The 16782-nt window shown below is 36.8% G+C and overlaps 1 protein-coding gene across 2 annotated transcripts in view; it reads left to right on the forward strand.

Annotated features, from left to right (window-relative positions):
- LOC150094969 (glycogenin-1-like) overlaps nt 1-16782 on the forward strand; it is a 94919-nt gene that overhangs the window by 42513 nt on the left and 35624 nt on the right. For both annotated transcript variants that reach the window (XM_090410921.1, XM_090410922.1), the window contains exon 4: nt 1243-1405. In XM_090410921.1, the coding sequence (XP_090267047.1) occupies nt 1243-1405 (163 nt within the window). The remainder of the gene's footprint in view (nt 1-1242; nt 1406-16782) is intronic.

Genomic DNA, 16782 nt, shown 5'->3' on the forward strand with positions numbered 1-16782 from the left:
AAAGAAGAAAGGGAAACTGGATCGGACATATTCTGAGAGGGAATGGAATCATCAGAGATGCCATCAAAGGAAAAATAGATGGAAAAAGACCTAGAGGAAGAGTAAGGAAAACAATGCTAGATGACATGCTGAATGGAGACAGGTACACAACCTTGAAAGAGAAGGCTCAGAACAGAAGAAAGTGGAAGAAAAGTTTTTGCTACTAAGAGGAGAACATGCTCAATTGCAGAATACTCAAGAAGAAGACGACCTCACTTTCCATATTATTTTTCTTGTTGCTTGTTGGTTCTCCACTCTGACAAGGATACATAGTACTTTTTTTTTTTTTTTTTTTTCATAAAAATTTCATCTCTCTCTCTCTCTATTCTTATCCATCTCGGCCAACAATATCTTGCTTTGCTAATAATTTTGGGGAAAAAACTAGCTTAATTCCACAAACTTCTCTCCTTTGTTCTTAATTTATGAATCTTAAATATATTTTTGTCTGAACTAAAATAGACCAAACAGCTGTCAGTTCTACCCATCACTGGCATGAAGAAATGTAATTATACATTACAATTTTACTTTCATTCATGCCCTATTTCTGCCATCATTCAGAATGTTTGATTTTGCTACTTCTGTGTCATTCCTGTAGTTTTCTTTTTCCACACAGCATGAATTTTTAACTTTCTGAAGTTTCCAGCTCATGATCTCTTCTAGATTCGTGTTTTTTCCCATTCATCCGAAACCAACATTTCAAGGTGCGTGCTACAATGCTTACTCAGTGCACTCTTGTATAACTCTCTTTTCCCCTTATCATCGTGGATTCTATCTCTTATGAAATATTCATCATAATTTTCTTCATTGCTTTCCACCTTGGCTTCCCATCATATTTAGGCAACATCAGTCTGCTCTCACATGCCTGTCTCATAACAATTCATCTTACTGTTATATAAATTTCGAGAAAAAACTGAATAAATAAAACATTAAAGGAAATTAAAAATATAAATTCAATTTAAATAAAACATTTAAATATGCAACTTCAAATAGTTTGATTTTTAGAGAATTTTAACAGTCCTTTGAAGATTAAACATACTCAGACTGTAATTAAGAAGATACACTTATTTTCACAACTGTAATATACATTACCTGCTTTCCAAGGATAAATGCTAATTTCTTCCTTGGAAAGATGTAATTACTTTTTTTTTTCTTCTTTTTTTTAACAGTTGATTAGATGTATTTCAAATTAATTTTTTATAATAGATTCTTCAAAATTGTGATGAACTTTTTGAAAAGGAAGAGTTATCCGCAGTAGCAGATGTTGGTTGGCCAGATTGTTTTAACTCAGGAGTATTTGTATACCGACCATCGGATGAAATGTATGAACAGTTGATGAATTTTGCCTTGGAAAAAGGAAGTTTTGATGGTAAGTTATTTATGATTATTATAGTAACAGCTGCTTAAATATGTCTCACAGACATTAATATTATGAATGCACTTTTATTAAGGGAGTGTGATCCCATGCCTAAAATCATTGCATCTCTAAACATTGTTGCATAACTCTTTATAAGCTTTAATTTTCCCCCCCCCCTCATAGTGATCTACATAAGAGGTCAAAAGACCTATAAGCACATTAACTCCGTATGTGTGGTGCAGATGAAGACTGAGATAGAAGTTTATCGATGTTTGAAATGCTTCAGGTAGTAGTTTGGGAATACTTCATGAAGAAGGCTGTTCCAGAGGACAGAGGTGGATGGAATAAAAGAGGAGAAGCAGGTTTGGTATGTTTGCAGTTGCACAGCTAAGGAATGCTAAGCAACTGTTGCTCTTGTATTAATCTCCATACTGACCAGGACACACACACACACACACACACACACACACACACATCCAGCAAAACCTGGATATGATTCATACTTCCTGTTGAAAGAACATGAATAAGAAGTGCAGTTTGGCTGTCATGTCCATTAGAAGGTGTGATAATTATCTATAGCAAGAAACACAATTGCTTGCTATTTGCTCGGTAACTGGAATCTTAGTTATATTAGACTAAATTATCTACAAATTATATTTATTTTTTCTACTTGTTTTATCATATAATTATAATTTTTAATGCCAATGCAAAATAAGAATCCTTTCATACTCTCTTCACTTAATATTGTATCACCTTTGAAGATCAATGTCAATCTCAATTTTTTGCTAATTATCTTAGTTGCCAATTCATACATTTTATTCTCCCAGAACTTGATTAAGATAATTGTTTTTGTCAAACAATTATCTTAATTAAAGACATATATATATATATATATATATATATATATATATTAACTGACTTAAAACCCGAGAATTATAACAAAATGAGATTTATTTGAAAATGCAACATGTTTTGTCGAGATTGACTTCATCAGGCGTTAAGAATATAGAAAGATATTAAAAGACACTGAAAATAACATTGAGACACTCTAAAGCTATACAATTATAAAGTTATAATATTTGACTGTGAATTACAGTTATTATGAACTTGAGCTATAGTCCGTGTTAAAGTTCTATAAGAAGATATATATATCTTCTTCTTATTATTATTCCTTCCCTCCTCTTTTACCTTGTGGTGTTGAGGATTTTTCTACATTTAACTGTGCTGTATTGAGGATAAGATGGTTAGCCCTATGGCTCCTGGTGTGTCCTATGTCTGTAGATTCATGGCCGGGAATCCAGCAAACCTGGAGCCCTATGCCTCCTGGTTTGCCTGTTCTGGGAGACAAAAAACCAAGTTTCCCGGTGAAACCCACCTCCGTATGAGACCAGCTAACTCACCTTTCATCAAAACAGACCAGATTCCTTATGTCACTGATAGGAATCGAACCCAGGTCTTTCCTACCAAAGGGCTTCATGTATACTGATTGAGCTACGGAGGCTCAAGACATATATATATTACATTTGAATTTGTCTTTGATATCTATATATCAAAGACAGATTGAAATGTAAGCAGCATATAACCCCCAAAAAAGCAAAGTATGGGGTAAGAAAAGGAAAAGTTGGAGCCTTTGCCTTTCAAGTAGCTCTTGTTCTGCTGATGATGATGAGGGAAATTTTTTTACCTCTGAAGATAACGATTTTGCATGTAGTTTAGAGATGTCTTCATGCAGAAGATGTGTGAACATCACTAAATGCATACCAGCTTGTCCACATTTTCCATTCATAGGTAAGCCAAGAATTACTGAAGACTTTGACACACAGCAGCATTTTAGGCTTCTTCTGTCTATTTCTAGATGGTGATATTCTTTCCTTCATAGTCGAACAGACTTTATTATTATTATTATTTATTATTATCTAAGACCTCCAGGGGGTCAAGGACTCATCGTGGGAGGCTGTAAATTACCTAACCCAGCTATAATACCTACCCTTGAATTCATTCACACTAGATGCACTCACTACCCGTAAGGGAAAATTATTCCACTCACTCACTGCTCTCTGGGAGAAAAACCTCGCTCTTACCCCTTTCTTGACTGCAAATAAATTTAACTTCCATGGATGCCCTGTGTTCTCTCCCTCTCTCTCTCTATGTTCACTGGGCATCTACAGATATCGTATGGTCACTCCGATGCCTCGGTGATGTTCCACACCAGGCCTCGCCATGTAATCATGTTGTTTGCTTTTCTGCCAGCCTCAACTCTCTGAAGAGCAGTCACTCCACACATGCCATCCATCCATCTCATTGATGGTCTACCCCTGCCTCTTTTTCCAGGAACTTTACCTTCTATTACTGTTCTGAGAAGTCCTCCTTTCTATGTGTCCAAAATATTTTAACTTTCTTCTGTCAATATCCTTAAGGAGCCTTAAAGTTCTACTAATCTTTTCTAACACCCATTCATTTGTACGCCTTTCAGTATATGATATCCTCAACAGCCCTCTGTAACACCACATCTCAAAAGCAGATATCCATTTCTTATCTGACTTCTTTAGGTTCCAAGTCTTGCATCCATAAGTCGCTGTTGGAAAAACAACTGCATCTAAAATCTTCAACTTTGTTCCCATGGAGATAGATCCATCCTTCCAGATTTTAGACAGGTCTCTGACTGTTGTTTTAGCCATTCCTAACCTTTTTCTGACATCTTCTGAACAGCAATTCTTCACATTAATAATGGATCCCAGGTACTCAAACTTGTTGACTTCCTTAATTCTTTCTCCATTAAGATACACTTGTTTCCCAAGAGCTTCTCTGTTTGTTTTTCCTTTGAGAGCCATGATCTTTGTCTTGCTAGAATTGAGTTGAAGTCCTCTGTTATTACTGATCTTGTTAACTTTGTCAAGAATTAGACCTAGTTCTTCCATGTCATTACAAAGGAGTACTGTATCATCAGCATACCTCAGATGACTGATCAATCTACCTCCTATCCTAATTCCTGTCCTGAGCTCATCCAATGCTTCACGCATGATGGCCTCTGCATATATACTAAACAAGTGAGGAGAAAGTAAACATCCTTGTCTAACTCCTTATCCAACTTGAAGCCAGTCAGTCAATCCAACTCCTGTTCTTACAGCGGCTTCTTGCTCCTTATACAAGTTGGCTATCAACCTGATAGTGTGTTGAGGAAAACCCATTCTTTTCATTACTTCCCACAGTTTCACATGCTCAACACAGTCAAAAGCTTTAGAGTAGTCTAAGTCTTAATTCTTTATATTTGTCTATGATCTGTCTAAGACAAAGGATCTGATCTCTGGTGCCCCTACCTTTCCTAAAACCTGTTTGTTCCTCGGGCATCTCTGCCTCAACTTTGGCCTCAATCCTATTTAGCATGATCTTTAATAAAAAATTTTTTTTGCATGGGATATCAAACTAATAGTTCTATAATTCTTGCATGCCTTCATGTCACCTTTCTTGTGTAGTGGTATGAAAACTGACTTCTTCCAATCTCTAGGCCATGATCCTGTCTCTCATATCCTTGTAATCAATCTATGAAACACTCTTATCCCTCCATCCCCTGTGGCCTTAATTAACTCTGCTGGGATTTCATCTGCACCTGGGGCCCTTATTGCTGTTGAGCTGCTTAACTGCTCTTTCAACTTCATGCCTAAGTGGAGGAGGTTCCAAATCAAAATTTTCTTGGTGGGAGGACTCCACATTTTCTTTATCCACTCTGCTGTACAGTTCCTCACAGTATTCTTTCCATCTGATTTTGATTTCCAACTCTTCTGTTAGTAATGATCTCTCCCCACCTTCCATATAACGGAAAATTTCATCAGTTGAAATGCTATAATACCCATTCAAAAGTTTATAGATTTCTATCATATCATCCCTCTTTTTCCTGTTAACCAGAGTCTGTAATCCACATACTCGCAATTTGTTCTCATAATCTAAATTCCATAATCTGGATATAATTTTTGTAACTCTTCTTTGTACCCTTTCCACAGCTTCTTTATCCCCTTGGAACCTGGGAGACCAAATCTGCGCACAGTAATCCAAGTGTGGTCTTATCAAAGCCTTATAAAGAGGCAAAATTACTTCCTTATCCTTACATGTCAAGGTTCGCTTTAACATAGCAATTATCCTCTGAGTTGTATTTGCAACTTTTTGCTATGTGACTTTTGAACTTTAAATTCTTATCCATCAATACACCAAGATCCCTTGCTCCTTCAGTTTCTTGTAGCATAACCCCGCTAATATAATATGCCCCTGGAACTCTAATCACACCAAAGTGCATAACTTTACACTTACTAACATTAAATGGACAGCCATTTTCGTTTGCTCAGATTTCCAGTCTATTCAAATCATTTTGTAATTGCTGAATATCAGTAACATCCCTGACAATTGCAAATCTGATGATAGACCCTGCTTGATGTCATTAATGTATAGATTGAACAATAATGGCCCAAGGACTGAACCCTGAGGTACACCACTGTTACCTTAAATCTGGCAGATTCACACCCACTGTATACCACTTTTTGATATCTGTCTGTCAACCATCCCCTGATCCAAGTCAATAGATTATGTTCCAATCCCATATTCTCCAGTTTCACAACACCCTATCGTGTGGTATCCTATCAAATGCCTTAGATAGATACACTATGATAATGGTGGATTTTTCCCTTTATCCAACTCGGCCGTAACATTGTTATAAAATATGAGCAAATTGCTAAAACATGACCTTCCTTTAGTAAACCCATGCTGTTCCCTGCAGAGTATAGAATGCTTGTCTACCCATTTCTGTATGCGAGTTCTTACCAACTTCTCTAAAATCTTCACTACCACACCAGAGATACTAATAGGTCGGTAGTAACTACCGACCTATTAGTATCTCTGGTGGTGCAAAAACTGATGTGTCTTAGACACATCAGTTTTTGCACCACCTTTGTGCAATGGAACTATCATACATTCCTTTCGTTCCTGAGCTGAGACTCAAGTTATACAAATGTGTGAAAGGCCTAGCCAATTCAGCTGAACATTCCTTTAACAAACGGGCAGATATTCCATCTGTCCCTATTGACAAATTCTTATCCAGGTTATGCAAGAGCTCTTCAGCCTCATTTTCATGAACCTGTAACTCTTCATCCAACATAGCAGTAGTACCATACACCATGCTACATACACCTGGTTGATATATCTTAGCAAAGTGAGCAGTCATTAACTGAACAATCTCCTTAGCTTCCAACACTCGTGTACCATCTGCATTCAATAAAGTTATTCTTTCATATTCATTCTTTCTTTTGCTTGTGACATAACGATAAAATTCTTTTGGATTGCCTTTAGCTTGCATGGCCAATTTCTTTTCATACCTCCGTTTTAGCTTTTCTCACAATACTCGTTACTTTTCTGGCCTGAGCTTTATATATTTCATAACACTTCTCACTCTTATTCTCAAGATATTCTTTCCACATCAACTTCTTCTTGTGGATCTCTAGCTTAATAAGGGTGCACATCCATTTCACTCCCAACCTATTTATTCTTCAAACATTAGGGATACATTCAGATACTGCCTCATTCAACCAATTTTTCAAAGATTCCCATGCATTGCTGACATTTTTTCCATTCAGTAACTGATACCATGGGACCAAAGATAGTATTCTTCTAAGTTGATCATAAGTTTCAGCTTGTAGCCTGATTTAATTGGAGCTTCAATACAAGCAGATACTTCCCAAGAAAGAACAGCATGATCACTGTCACCAATTGGTGGTAAAATAGTCATATTCTTGACAGAGATCCCTTTTGATGCTATGAGCAAATCCAACACTCTTTGACTTCGAGTTCCTTCTTTCACATGCTGCTTGAGAAAGTTATCACGCAACAATTCAATAAATTCTTGTTCTTTCTGATCATGAGATTTCTCTTCAACCCAATCAACGTTTGGAAAATTAAAGTCACCCATAATGATTTTGCTTGGTACCATAAGGCTAAATTGGCAATGCATTTCTTTGTCCCCTACAACTGAGCTGCCAGGTCTGTAGCAACACCCCCACCATATATTTCATTCTGTTAACCTCCACTTCACACCAAATAGACTCATACTCATCACTACATGGAACATTGTTACCATCATTGTTTTCTTGTATTTCTACCCTAACTGGACTTAAGTCATCTGATATCATTAGTAGCACTCCTCCTCCTCTCCTATCTCTTCTGTCATTCCTAAAAATAGTATATCCGTTACACTTGATCCCACTTACCATATCTGATTCTGATAGCCAGGTTTCTCTAATCTAATGCCAACAATCTTAGGCCACATCGTATTCAATAAAGCAACAAACTCAACCCCTTTGTTTCTAATGCTCCTAGCATTTGTATATAGACATAATAAATTATGACCTAGCCTATTCTTATAATTAGATATGCAATGTATTTGGTCTTGTTCTAGAATTTTCTCTTTTCCCTCCCCAGACATACTTAAAAGGTCCGAATCCAAAGCATATTTTTCCACTCCTTCGCTACATACATAACCATGTTCAAAGGCATTCATATCTTTATCACGTTTGTATATCATAGTTGAACTTTCACACACATTTTCCCAATTCCTCCCGTGATGATCTAGTTTCCCCTGACTCTCTGCATTAAGTCTCATACCAAGAAGTAATTTCTCCAGGCTTCTGATGCCAAATGAATTCAAGTGCAGGCCATCATTCTTATACAAATCTTTTCTGCCATCAAACACACCCCACACGTCTAAAAACTCGCATCCATATCTTCTACATAGCCTGCGCGTGAAATCATTTGCTATCATTGCCTTCCTTAACTCAGTACTATCATATCTAGGTAGTAATCCTACAATTTTTACTCTTTCACATTTCTTTCTAGCTTCTTCAAACAGACCTTTCATATCTTCTCTCATACTGTGTGTGTCACCACTTAAATTATTTGTACCTACCAGCACTACCATTTTTTTTTACATTTTGTTTTTGGTTTTCAATTACGTTTGTAATTGAAAACCAAAAACAGGAAAATTAGAAGTGGTGACTCCCTCGGCAAGCACAAATTTTAAAATTGAGTCACCATACCATATTACCTCTTTTTTCTTAGATATTAATGGACTTACCTTGTCGTTATTAATATTTTGATTACCAAGTTCAGTATTTTCCTGCCTGTTGTTGTTCTCATCCTTTTTCTTATCCTGTGCTTGCCAACAAGTTGAGTACAGTCTGCATTTTGGTAGTACACTTTGGAGTCCAATAGATATCAACATGCTACTTACATTTATAGCGCCCTTGATTGTGCAAGGTATCGCGAAAAAGTCCACTCTCGAAATGTATTGGTCTACAGAATGGATTCTGAACATGCCAATATTTCATGATGTTATTATCAAAAAAACCATTCAGTCTCATCATGAAGTATTTGCATTTTCAGAATAATAATGAATATGATCAATCAACACATCCTTGCTCAGTCCTCAACAAAAATTTATGATTTTCTGATCAAAATTTGTCAGAAATTTAGATCACTACACATTCCTGAGAGAGAGACGTCAGTATCGATGATAACTAATATTTAAGGAATTGACAGCGTATACTGGAAATATAGATTAAATAAACTTTAATATACACTTTCCGATATTTCGGCGAACGTCACGTTGCCATCTTCTTGGGAACTTACTAAAAAGACACGTGCACACAAGTACTAATAACAGCAAATGAGACTGAAGCTAGGAAGCTAGCGTTTTCCTAAAGTCCTGATGGTGCCCCCTGGTGTGCTATATTGGTAGTTCTTGGCCTTTGGGCTGAAGTTCTTCTGATAAAAGTTTCCCAAATTTGGGGCAGTTTCATGCATCCAAATTTGTTGAGGTTTGGCATGTTCCTAAGGGCCGAGGCTGATTCCATGAATAGTCTTTCATACTTGAACTTGCTGCGGTGTATTACTGTGGCTTTCTTCCATCTTATTCTGTAGCGAGTATCCAGAGCGTGGTCTGCAAGCCCAGAGTGGCTGTACTGGTTTCCTAAAGTCCTGATGGACTTTAGGAAAACGCTAGCTTCCTAGCTTCAGTCTCATTTGCTGTTATTAGTACTTGTGTGCACGTGTCTTTTTAGTAAGTTCCCAAGAAGATGGCAACGTGACGTTCGCCGAAATAGCGGAAAGTGTATATTAAAGTTTATTTAATCTATATTTCCAGTATACGCTGTCAATTCCTTAAATATTAGTTATCATGTCTAACCAGCGTATAAGCCTCTCAACAAGAATAAAGTCAGTATCGATGAATGCCTTATGCCACCCAAAAGCAGATTGAAATGTAAGCAGTATATTCCCCAAAAGAGAGCAAAGTATGGGATAAATTTATGCTTTGAAATCTGCTTTTCCATACAAGGTTTGAAATCCCAAAGATATGCACAAAGTGGATATCTTTGGGATTTCAAACCTTGTATGGGAAAGCAGATTGTACTCAAACGTAATAAATATTTAGATCTTCTCTTGTTGATGTTTGTAGTAATGGAATAACTAGATCCCTTACTGGGGAAAGGTTAGTAAGTTACAATCGATAACTACTATACGTAGTTATCCATCGTAACTCACTGAATTTGCTTTTACAGCATTGTACAGATAGTTATTGTACCTAAATGCATAAAGGGAGACATGCCTCCAGATCTGGCATCGGGAAAACTTTGAGTGAAATCAGAGCTTATCAGTGAAGGAAAATCTTTGCACTATGTACAAAAAAAAAAAAAGAAAAAAAGATGTGTTTCATTTGTCTTCCCTGAACAGTCCATCAATGGAATCTCTGAATAAGGATGGTTGCATGAAAGACAAATGCATTGCTGTGTGTGCCTACAAACAACACTATGGGTGGGATCTACAGATGCGATCAGTAGCTATCATTTTACTCTATAATGAGGAAACAACATAAAAAATATTATAAAAAAGTGTTTGGACATATATTGGATTTTATTACTTGGAACTGTTTTCTCCTATACAAGAAAAAATATAAGTCTACCATAACATATGTAAATTACAGAGTAGAAATCGTGAAAGCATTGCTATATGTTCATGGTCCTTCTTCAGAAAGCAGGAAAACAGGCAATCCTTCCATTTTGTAGTTGAACCCTGCTGATTCTAACTGTTTCTCAGAAACTTTATCACCAAAAAAAAACTACCCTCAAATGTTGTCTGCTTAAAAAAATCAGAAAGGAGAATAATCTGGTGTCCTGATTTTGTATAATGGGAAGGGCCACTACCCAGGCCACTTTTGACCTTTATTGAGGTCTCATCAGTGGGAGCCAAACCAAGAAATCAAAAGGTGTCGCACCTTATTACTAAAATACGCTGGATTAGAGAAAGATGGTTGAAAGTTTTTTTCACTTGGCTACACTATAAATTAAACATGTCAAGAAATTATATTCTTGGTTTTAATTCTTTATCCAAGTAAGCAAAGCAATGTTTTGCATGTGAATAACTTCACGACTGAACTACTTTTATATGGAGGCTAATGATTTCACATTGATTGCTCCATAATGCAAAGCACACACACCCTTTTGGATGTGTAATACTTGTATATGAGAAATATGACTTTTGCATTACTTCAACCTTGGGATCCTTTTTGGGCCTGGCTTCCACTGATGAGACCTCAGTAAAGGTCGAAACCGGTCTGGGTAGTGGCTCTTCCATTTCACTCCCAATGTGAAGTCATTAGCCTCTGTATATGAGGTGGGTTCCAAAAGTTTCCTGCCTGACATACAAAATTTGTACCAATTTTAAAATGCCATGTGTGACAGATAGCACCATCTATGGTGAGCTTAGTGTACCATTTTCAACTCTCTACCTGCGTCATTCAGTTGGAGGCACTCGTTTGACTAACACATGGCATGCTAAGTGGCTGTCATGTTAAACATTGAGTACCATGCTCTGATAGTTTTTTGCTAAAGAAGAGCTTTCTCCAAGTGTTATCAAACAGCGATTGGATGGTGTTTATGGCGAAGATTCTCCTTCATATTCCATTGTGAAGGAATGGGCTAAAGTTTTGCATAGGAAAAGAGAGAAAGCGCATCAAAGATGATCCTTTTGATTGTCGGCCTGTGGAAGTGATGACTGAGGAAAATGTCTCTTGTTGAGAAGGAACTACTCAATGACAGATGGCTGAAGCTCAAAGAAATTTCAGCAAGGTTGAGGCTTTCTATAACAACTGTCTTTCTCATCATTCACGAAGTTTCATATGACGAAGGTCAGGGTAAGATGGGTGCCCTGATTTCTCTCTCTTCAATTCAGAAGGAGCATTGTGTGATCTTTTCCCACAAGTTTTGCTTTTCCAAGAATCAGAAGTGCAGAAATCCATTATCACCAGGGGTGAAACCATGGTCCTTTATTATGATCTTTTTCCAAAACAGAATCCATGGAGTAGCACGAACCTGGTGAAACACTACTGAGAAAAGCCAAGGTCACTCAGTTCACCAAAAAGATCATAATCAACATTCTTATGGGATTGCCGGGAAATTCTCTTGGGAAAGGAATACCACCGTAATGCAGAATATTATGCTTCACTCCTGCCCAAATTGTGCAATGGCATAAAGGAGAAGAGATGAGGAATGCTGAGTCATGGTGTTCACCTGCTTCACAATAATGCTCCAGTATATTTGGCTATTGTTACGAAGCCTGCAGTGAAGGACTGTGGCTTTCAGGAGATTGAACACCCATCCTACAGCCCAGATCTAGCACCCAGTGACTACTACTACTACTACCTCTTCTTGAAATTGAAGAAAGACCTTCAAGAAAGAAAATTTGCAGATGACAGTGAGGTGAAAGATGCAGTTTTAGGTCATTTTGCAAATAAAAAGTACAAGTTATTTTTTCAAGGGCATAGAAATGTTAATTCAAAGATGTGTAAAGTGACACAGTTGTTTTCTTTCTGTCTCCTCTAAAAGTTAGTCAGGCCAGAAACTTATGGAAACACCCTCGTTCAAGTCACCCAGTCGTGATGTTACTTCAAGCACAAACAAAAATTTTTATTTGCTTATGCTTGGAAGAAGGATTAAACCAAGAATATAATTTCTTGACATCTTTAATTTACTTTGTTAGGGTGTACTATACTGTTCAAGATATATAAATTTTAAACAGTATGAAAACAAAAATGTTCCCTTTAAGGGCCATCAAAACAGTCCTTTTCAGGATTGCAAATATTGATAGAGAGAGATGCCTGACTGTATTGATTCGAGTTCCTCTTGAAGAGGAATTTGTTTTTATAACACACAGAATATTATATAATATATTGTTCTTCTTGAAGTGGCTATTATACCTTTTTTTGAGGGAATAAAATAAAAATAGGTAGGGCCATCAGGACACAGGCTTTCTAGGTGCAAACTTTTTTTTATATGTCCACAACCACAAAATTTTGGAAATCTATAATATGTTAATGCTATATGTAGGGTAATTAAAATTAGATATAAGACCAAACATGTTTTTTTCAAGCCTCTATAGATTGGGTAATGGTCTTAAACTATGCTATTTAGAATCAAATTCATATACCCACCTAAATATTTTCATAAGCATTATTGAGCATTCTAACTGCTGCTTAGTAAAAAAGCAGCGACACTCTCCAGTTGGCTACCCAAACTTAGTTGTCTAAATCAGAAAGTGACTGAGTGGACTAAGGCAGTGATTTTGTTTTGATTGGAATTATGGCAGAAGCAACTATGAGGCAAGTACATTGTGTGCTTGATATTTTCTAGTGCTATGCCTGTTTGCTGAAAAACACAATTTCCTGGTAGGGAAAACTGTCATCCCAGTATGAGACTGTCTAACTTATTTTCAGTTGAAAAGCACTGATGAAGGTTTTCATAGCACTGCATAGATTTCGAACAGAGGTTTTCTAACTGAAGAAAACTTGCATTCTCCTCATATCTACTTTAGAGGCGTATACTATGGACCACATATCTGTGAAATGCATGTTTGTGCCGGCAGATTTGTTTTATATGGGAAAAGAGCACTAATTTCTAAAAAGAAATGAAATTGGGATAATTTTTCTATCGTTAGATCCTGAATGAAGGAATCTTGCAAAGAAATCATTCTGGATAGTGGCCCTTCCCTTAATGCATAGCATTATACATGTCTGCAAGGAGATGTGCTTTGCATTATGGGAGATACTAAGACAAGTGATGAGAGCTTAGTCCATCTTTACCACGAGTTACCTCAGTCCTGAAGATACTTCAGGCCCAAACTTTGTTTGCTTATACTTGGGTACAGGATTAAACTAAATTTATAATAGTGTTAGAACCTGAATGAAGGAATCTTGCAAAGAAATCATTCATTCAGAATCTAACATACTAAACTACACAGACAAAGAGAAATACCTGCACATCAGCTGAAATTAAAGTGAAACTTCTTCACATATGTATAAAATTGCATTAATTTTATGTACCATGTGTTTTAATCTATTGTGATCATACCAAGATCGAGTTAGAGAATGTCTTAAAAGAGGAATGAGTCACCAGAAAGATATTAAAGTAACAATTCATAGAAGGTATACTACTACACGTGTCCAGCGTAACGCTGGCAGCAGTAGCTTAAGCGGAATGTATGTCGACGCGAATTCCGTGAATACAAGAGTATAACAGCAAAGGGGAGAAAAGATATAGGTTGTGTGCAAAAGGAACTCCAAAAACGGGGCGCTGGATTGAAGAATATAAGGGGATGAGCGCCATAAACAAGTATCGGCTCTCTCTTGTGTATTCGTTTTCCTGGTTCGGAAGTTAGCTGGTGGTTCAAGTAAGGAAGGATGAAGCGTCGGTGCTATGGTGTCGGACGGCGAGTTTTCCTGAGTATGCTGTAGGATTCCACGCAGAGCTGAAGGTAAAATTTCCAGCCCTAGCAGAATCGAGCCCTCACAGAGAAGTCCCATCGAGAGGAATAGAGATGTTTCCTGAAACTGAAAAATCGAGTCCGTGATCAGCAGCAATTACGAAGATAGCGTAGCCCCTGTGCTGGCGTAAGGACAGCTAATAAACAATAGGTAACCAGACGTACACATGGTGCTGAAAGACGTTGGGGAAAAGTTCAGTAAAGTAGAATTACTCTATTTTGTGTTTAGAATTCCTTAGAAGAGAGAAAATGATATGTGAATGTAAATTATAAACATTATTCTAAACTTTGTGGACAGACTCTAATTAGATGGTTAACCTCCTTCTGAGAATAAGCCTTTTGTGTTGTATGTGATTGAATTAACGTAATGAGATTAGGATTGTAGATTTATGGCAATTGAATAACATTAGAATGTTTGTCATGTCATCTTATGAATAGCTTGCAGAAGGGAATTTTAACTTAACATACCAATTGCAATTTATCCCATTTTCCAGTTACTGTGTATTACATGCTTTATAACCTTTGGTTTAATTTTAGAGTATGTTAATCTCTTAATTCGAGTTTCCTTATTTAGCATTGAGACAATAATTGAATGTATGAATTTCTTTGCATTTTCTTTGATATTCCAATAAACATGTTTTATTTACCTAAACCTGAGTCATGCTTGACTATGATTCCGATTTACCACTTATAAAAATAGAACCTATTTTGGCAGGAAGGAATATAGAATGTGTATTTAACTATAGATTTAGGTCACGACTGCAGTCTGAATCTATACGGCCGTGTTAAAATAAATCATTGTGTAAGAACGCCTCAGAATCTAGTATTGTCTCCCTGAGCAAGGATCTTTTCTGCTATAGCATACTGGCTGTCGCAGCATTATATAAATTTGCCAGTATCTGAAGAGGAAACAATCCTAGATGTAGGTATATTAGGCCTGATATCTGAAGAAGTAAATTAGCAATTGAAAGATAGAATAGGAAGATATAAATCTATAAAATAAGAAAAACAACGACATAACAATTCACGGACTCGATTTTTGAGTCTCAGGAAACATCTCTATTCCTCTCGATGGGACTTCTCTGTGAGGGCTCGATTCTGTATGGCTGGAAATTTTACCTTCAGCTCTGCGTGGAATCCTACAGCATTCTCAGGAAAACTATCCATCCGACATCATAGCACTGACGCTTCAATTCCCCCCCCCCTACTCGAGCCACCAGCTAACTTCCGAACCAGGAAAACGAATACACAAGAGAGAGCCGATACTTGTTTATGGCACTCATCCCCTTATATTCTTCAATCGAGCGCCCCCTTTTTGGAGTCCCTTTTGCACACAACCTATATCTTTTCTCCCTTGGGTTCATCCCTTGTTCTCCCCTTTTCTGTTATACTCGTGTATTCACGGAATTTGCGTCGACCTACATTTCGCTTAAGCTACTGCTGCCGGCGTTATGCTGGACATGTGTAGTAATATACCTTCTATGAATTGTTACTTTAATATCTTTCTGGTGACTCATTCCTCTTTTAAGACATTCTCTAACTCGATCTTGGTACGATCACAATAGATTAAAACACATGGTACATAAAATTAATGCAATTTTATACATATGTGAAGAAGTTTCACTTTAATTTCAGCTGATGTGCAGGTATTTCTCTTTGTCTGTGTAGTTTAGTATGATAGATTCTGAATGAATGATTTCTTTGCAAGATTCCTTCATTCAGGATCTAACACTGTTATAAATTTAGCTTAATCCTTTACCTAAATGTAAGCAAACAACGTTTGGGCCTGAAGTATCCTCAGGACTGAGGCAACTCTTGGTAAGGTGGACTAAGCTCTCATCACTTGTCTTAGTATCTCCCATAATGCAAAGCACATCTCCTTGCAGACATGTATAATGCTATGCATTAAGGGAAGGGCCACTATCCAGACTGGTTTCGACCTTTATTGAGGTCTCGTCAGTGGGAGCTAGACTTGGAGGTGGTGATACTAAGGTGGAAGGAATGGAGAAGTCATATTTATATATTTGAGTTGCCAAAAAAAAACAAAATCCAACAAATTTTTCTATTGTTTTAGAAACAGTGTTTATAAAAATTAAAAAAATAAATAAAAAATCTCATGGTCACAGTTCTTACAGAGCAACATTTTCTGTATGAGCTGTGAAAACCTCAGTTTACCACAGCTAGCAAATGCACAAGTAACACTTGGAAACGTTCCCATTGTTTGTCTAAGCACACAGCAAGTTTCAAGTTTTACATTACTTGAAAGGAAAAACAAGAAATATGGCTACTTTCAGAATATAGAACATTATAATAATAATAATAATGCTATTTTCTTTTTATTATTATAATTGTAAGTAGTAGTGGTATTAATATTTTACTACAAAGGTGGTCTGAAAAGTTCTCAGCCTTGACCATAGATGGTAACACTATTAGCATGATTTTTTTTTTCTAAGGTGGTACATCTACCATAAGCATCTATGTGAAATTGCAAGTCATTCTATCAAGTAGTTTATTTAGACAGCTGTATAATTTATACAGTT

This window comes from Typopeltis vanoorti, chromosome 21 (assembly GCF_054136105.1).
Source record: "Typopeltis vanoorti isolate ZY-2024b chromosome 21, IOZ_Tvanoo_1.0, whole genome shotgun sequence".
Classification (NCBI taxonomy): Eukaryota; Metazoa; Arthropoda; class Arachnida; order Uropygi; family Thelyphonidae; genus Typopeltis; species Typopeltis vanoorti.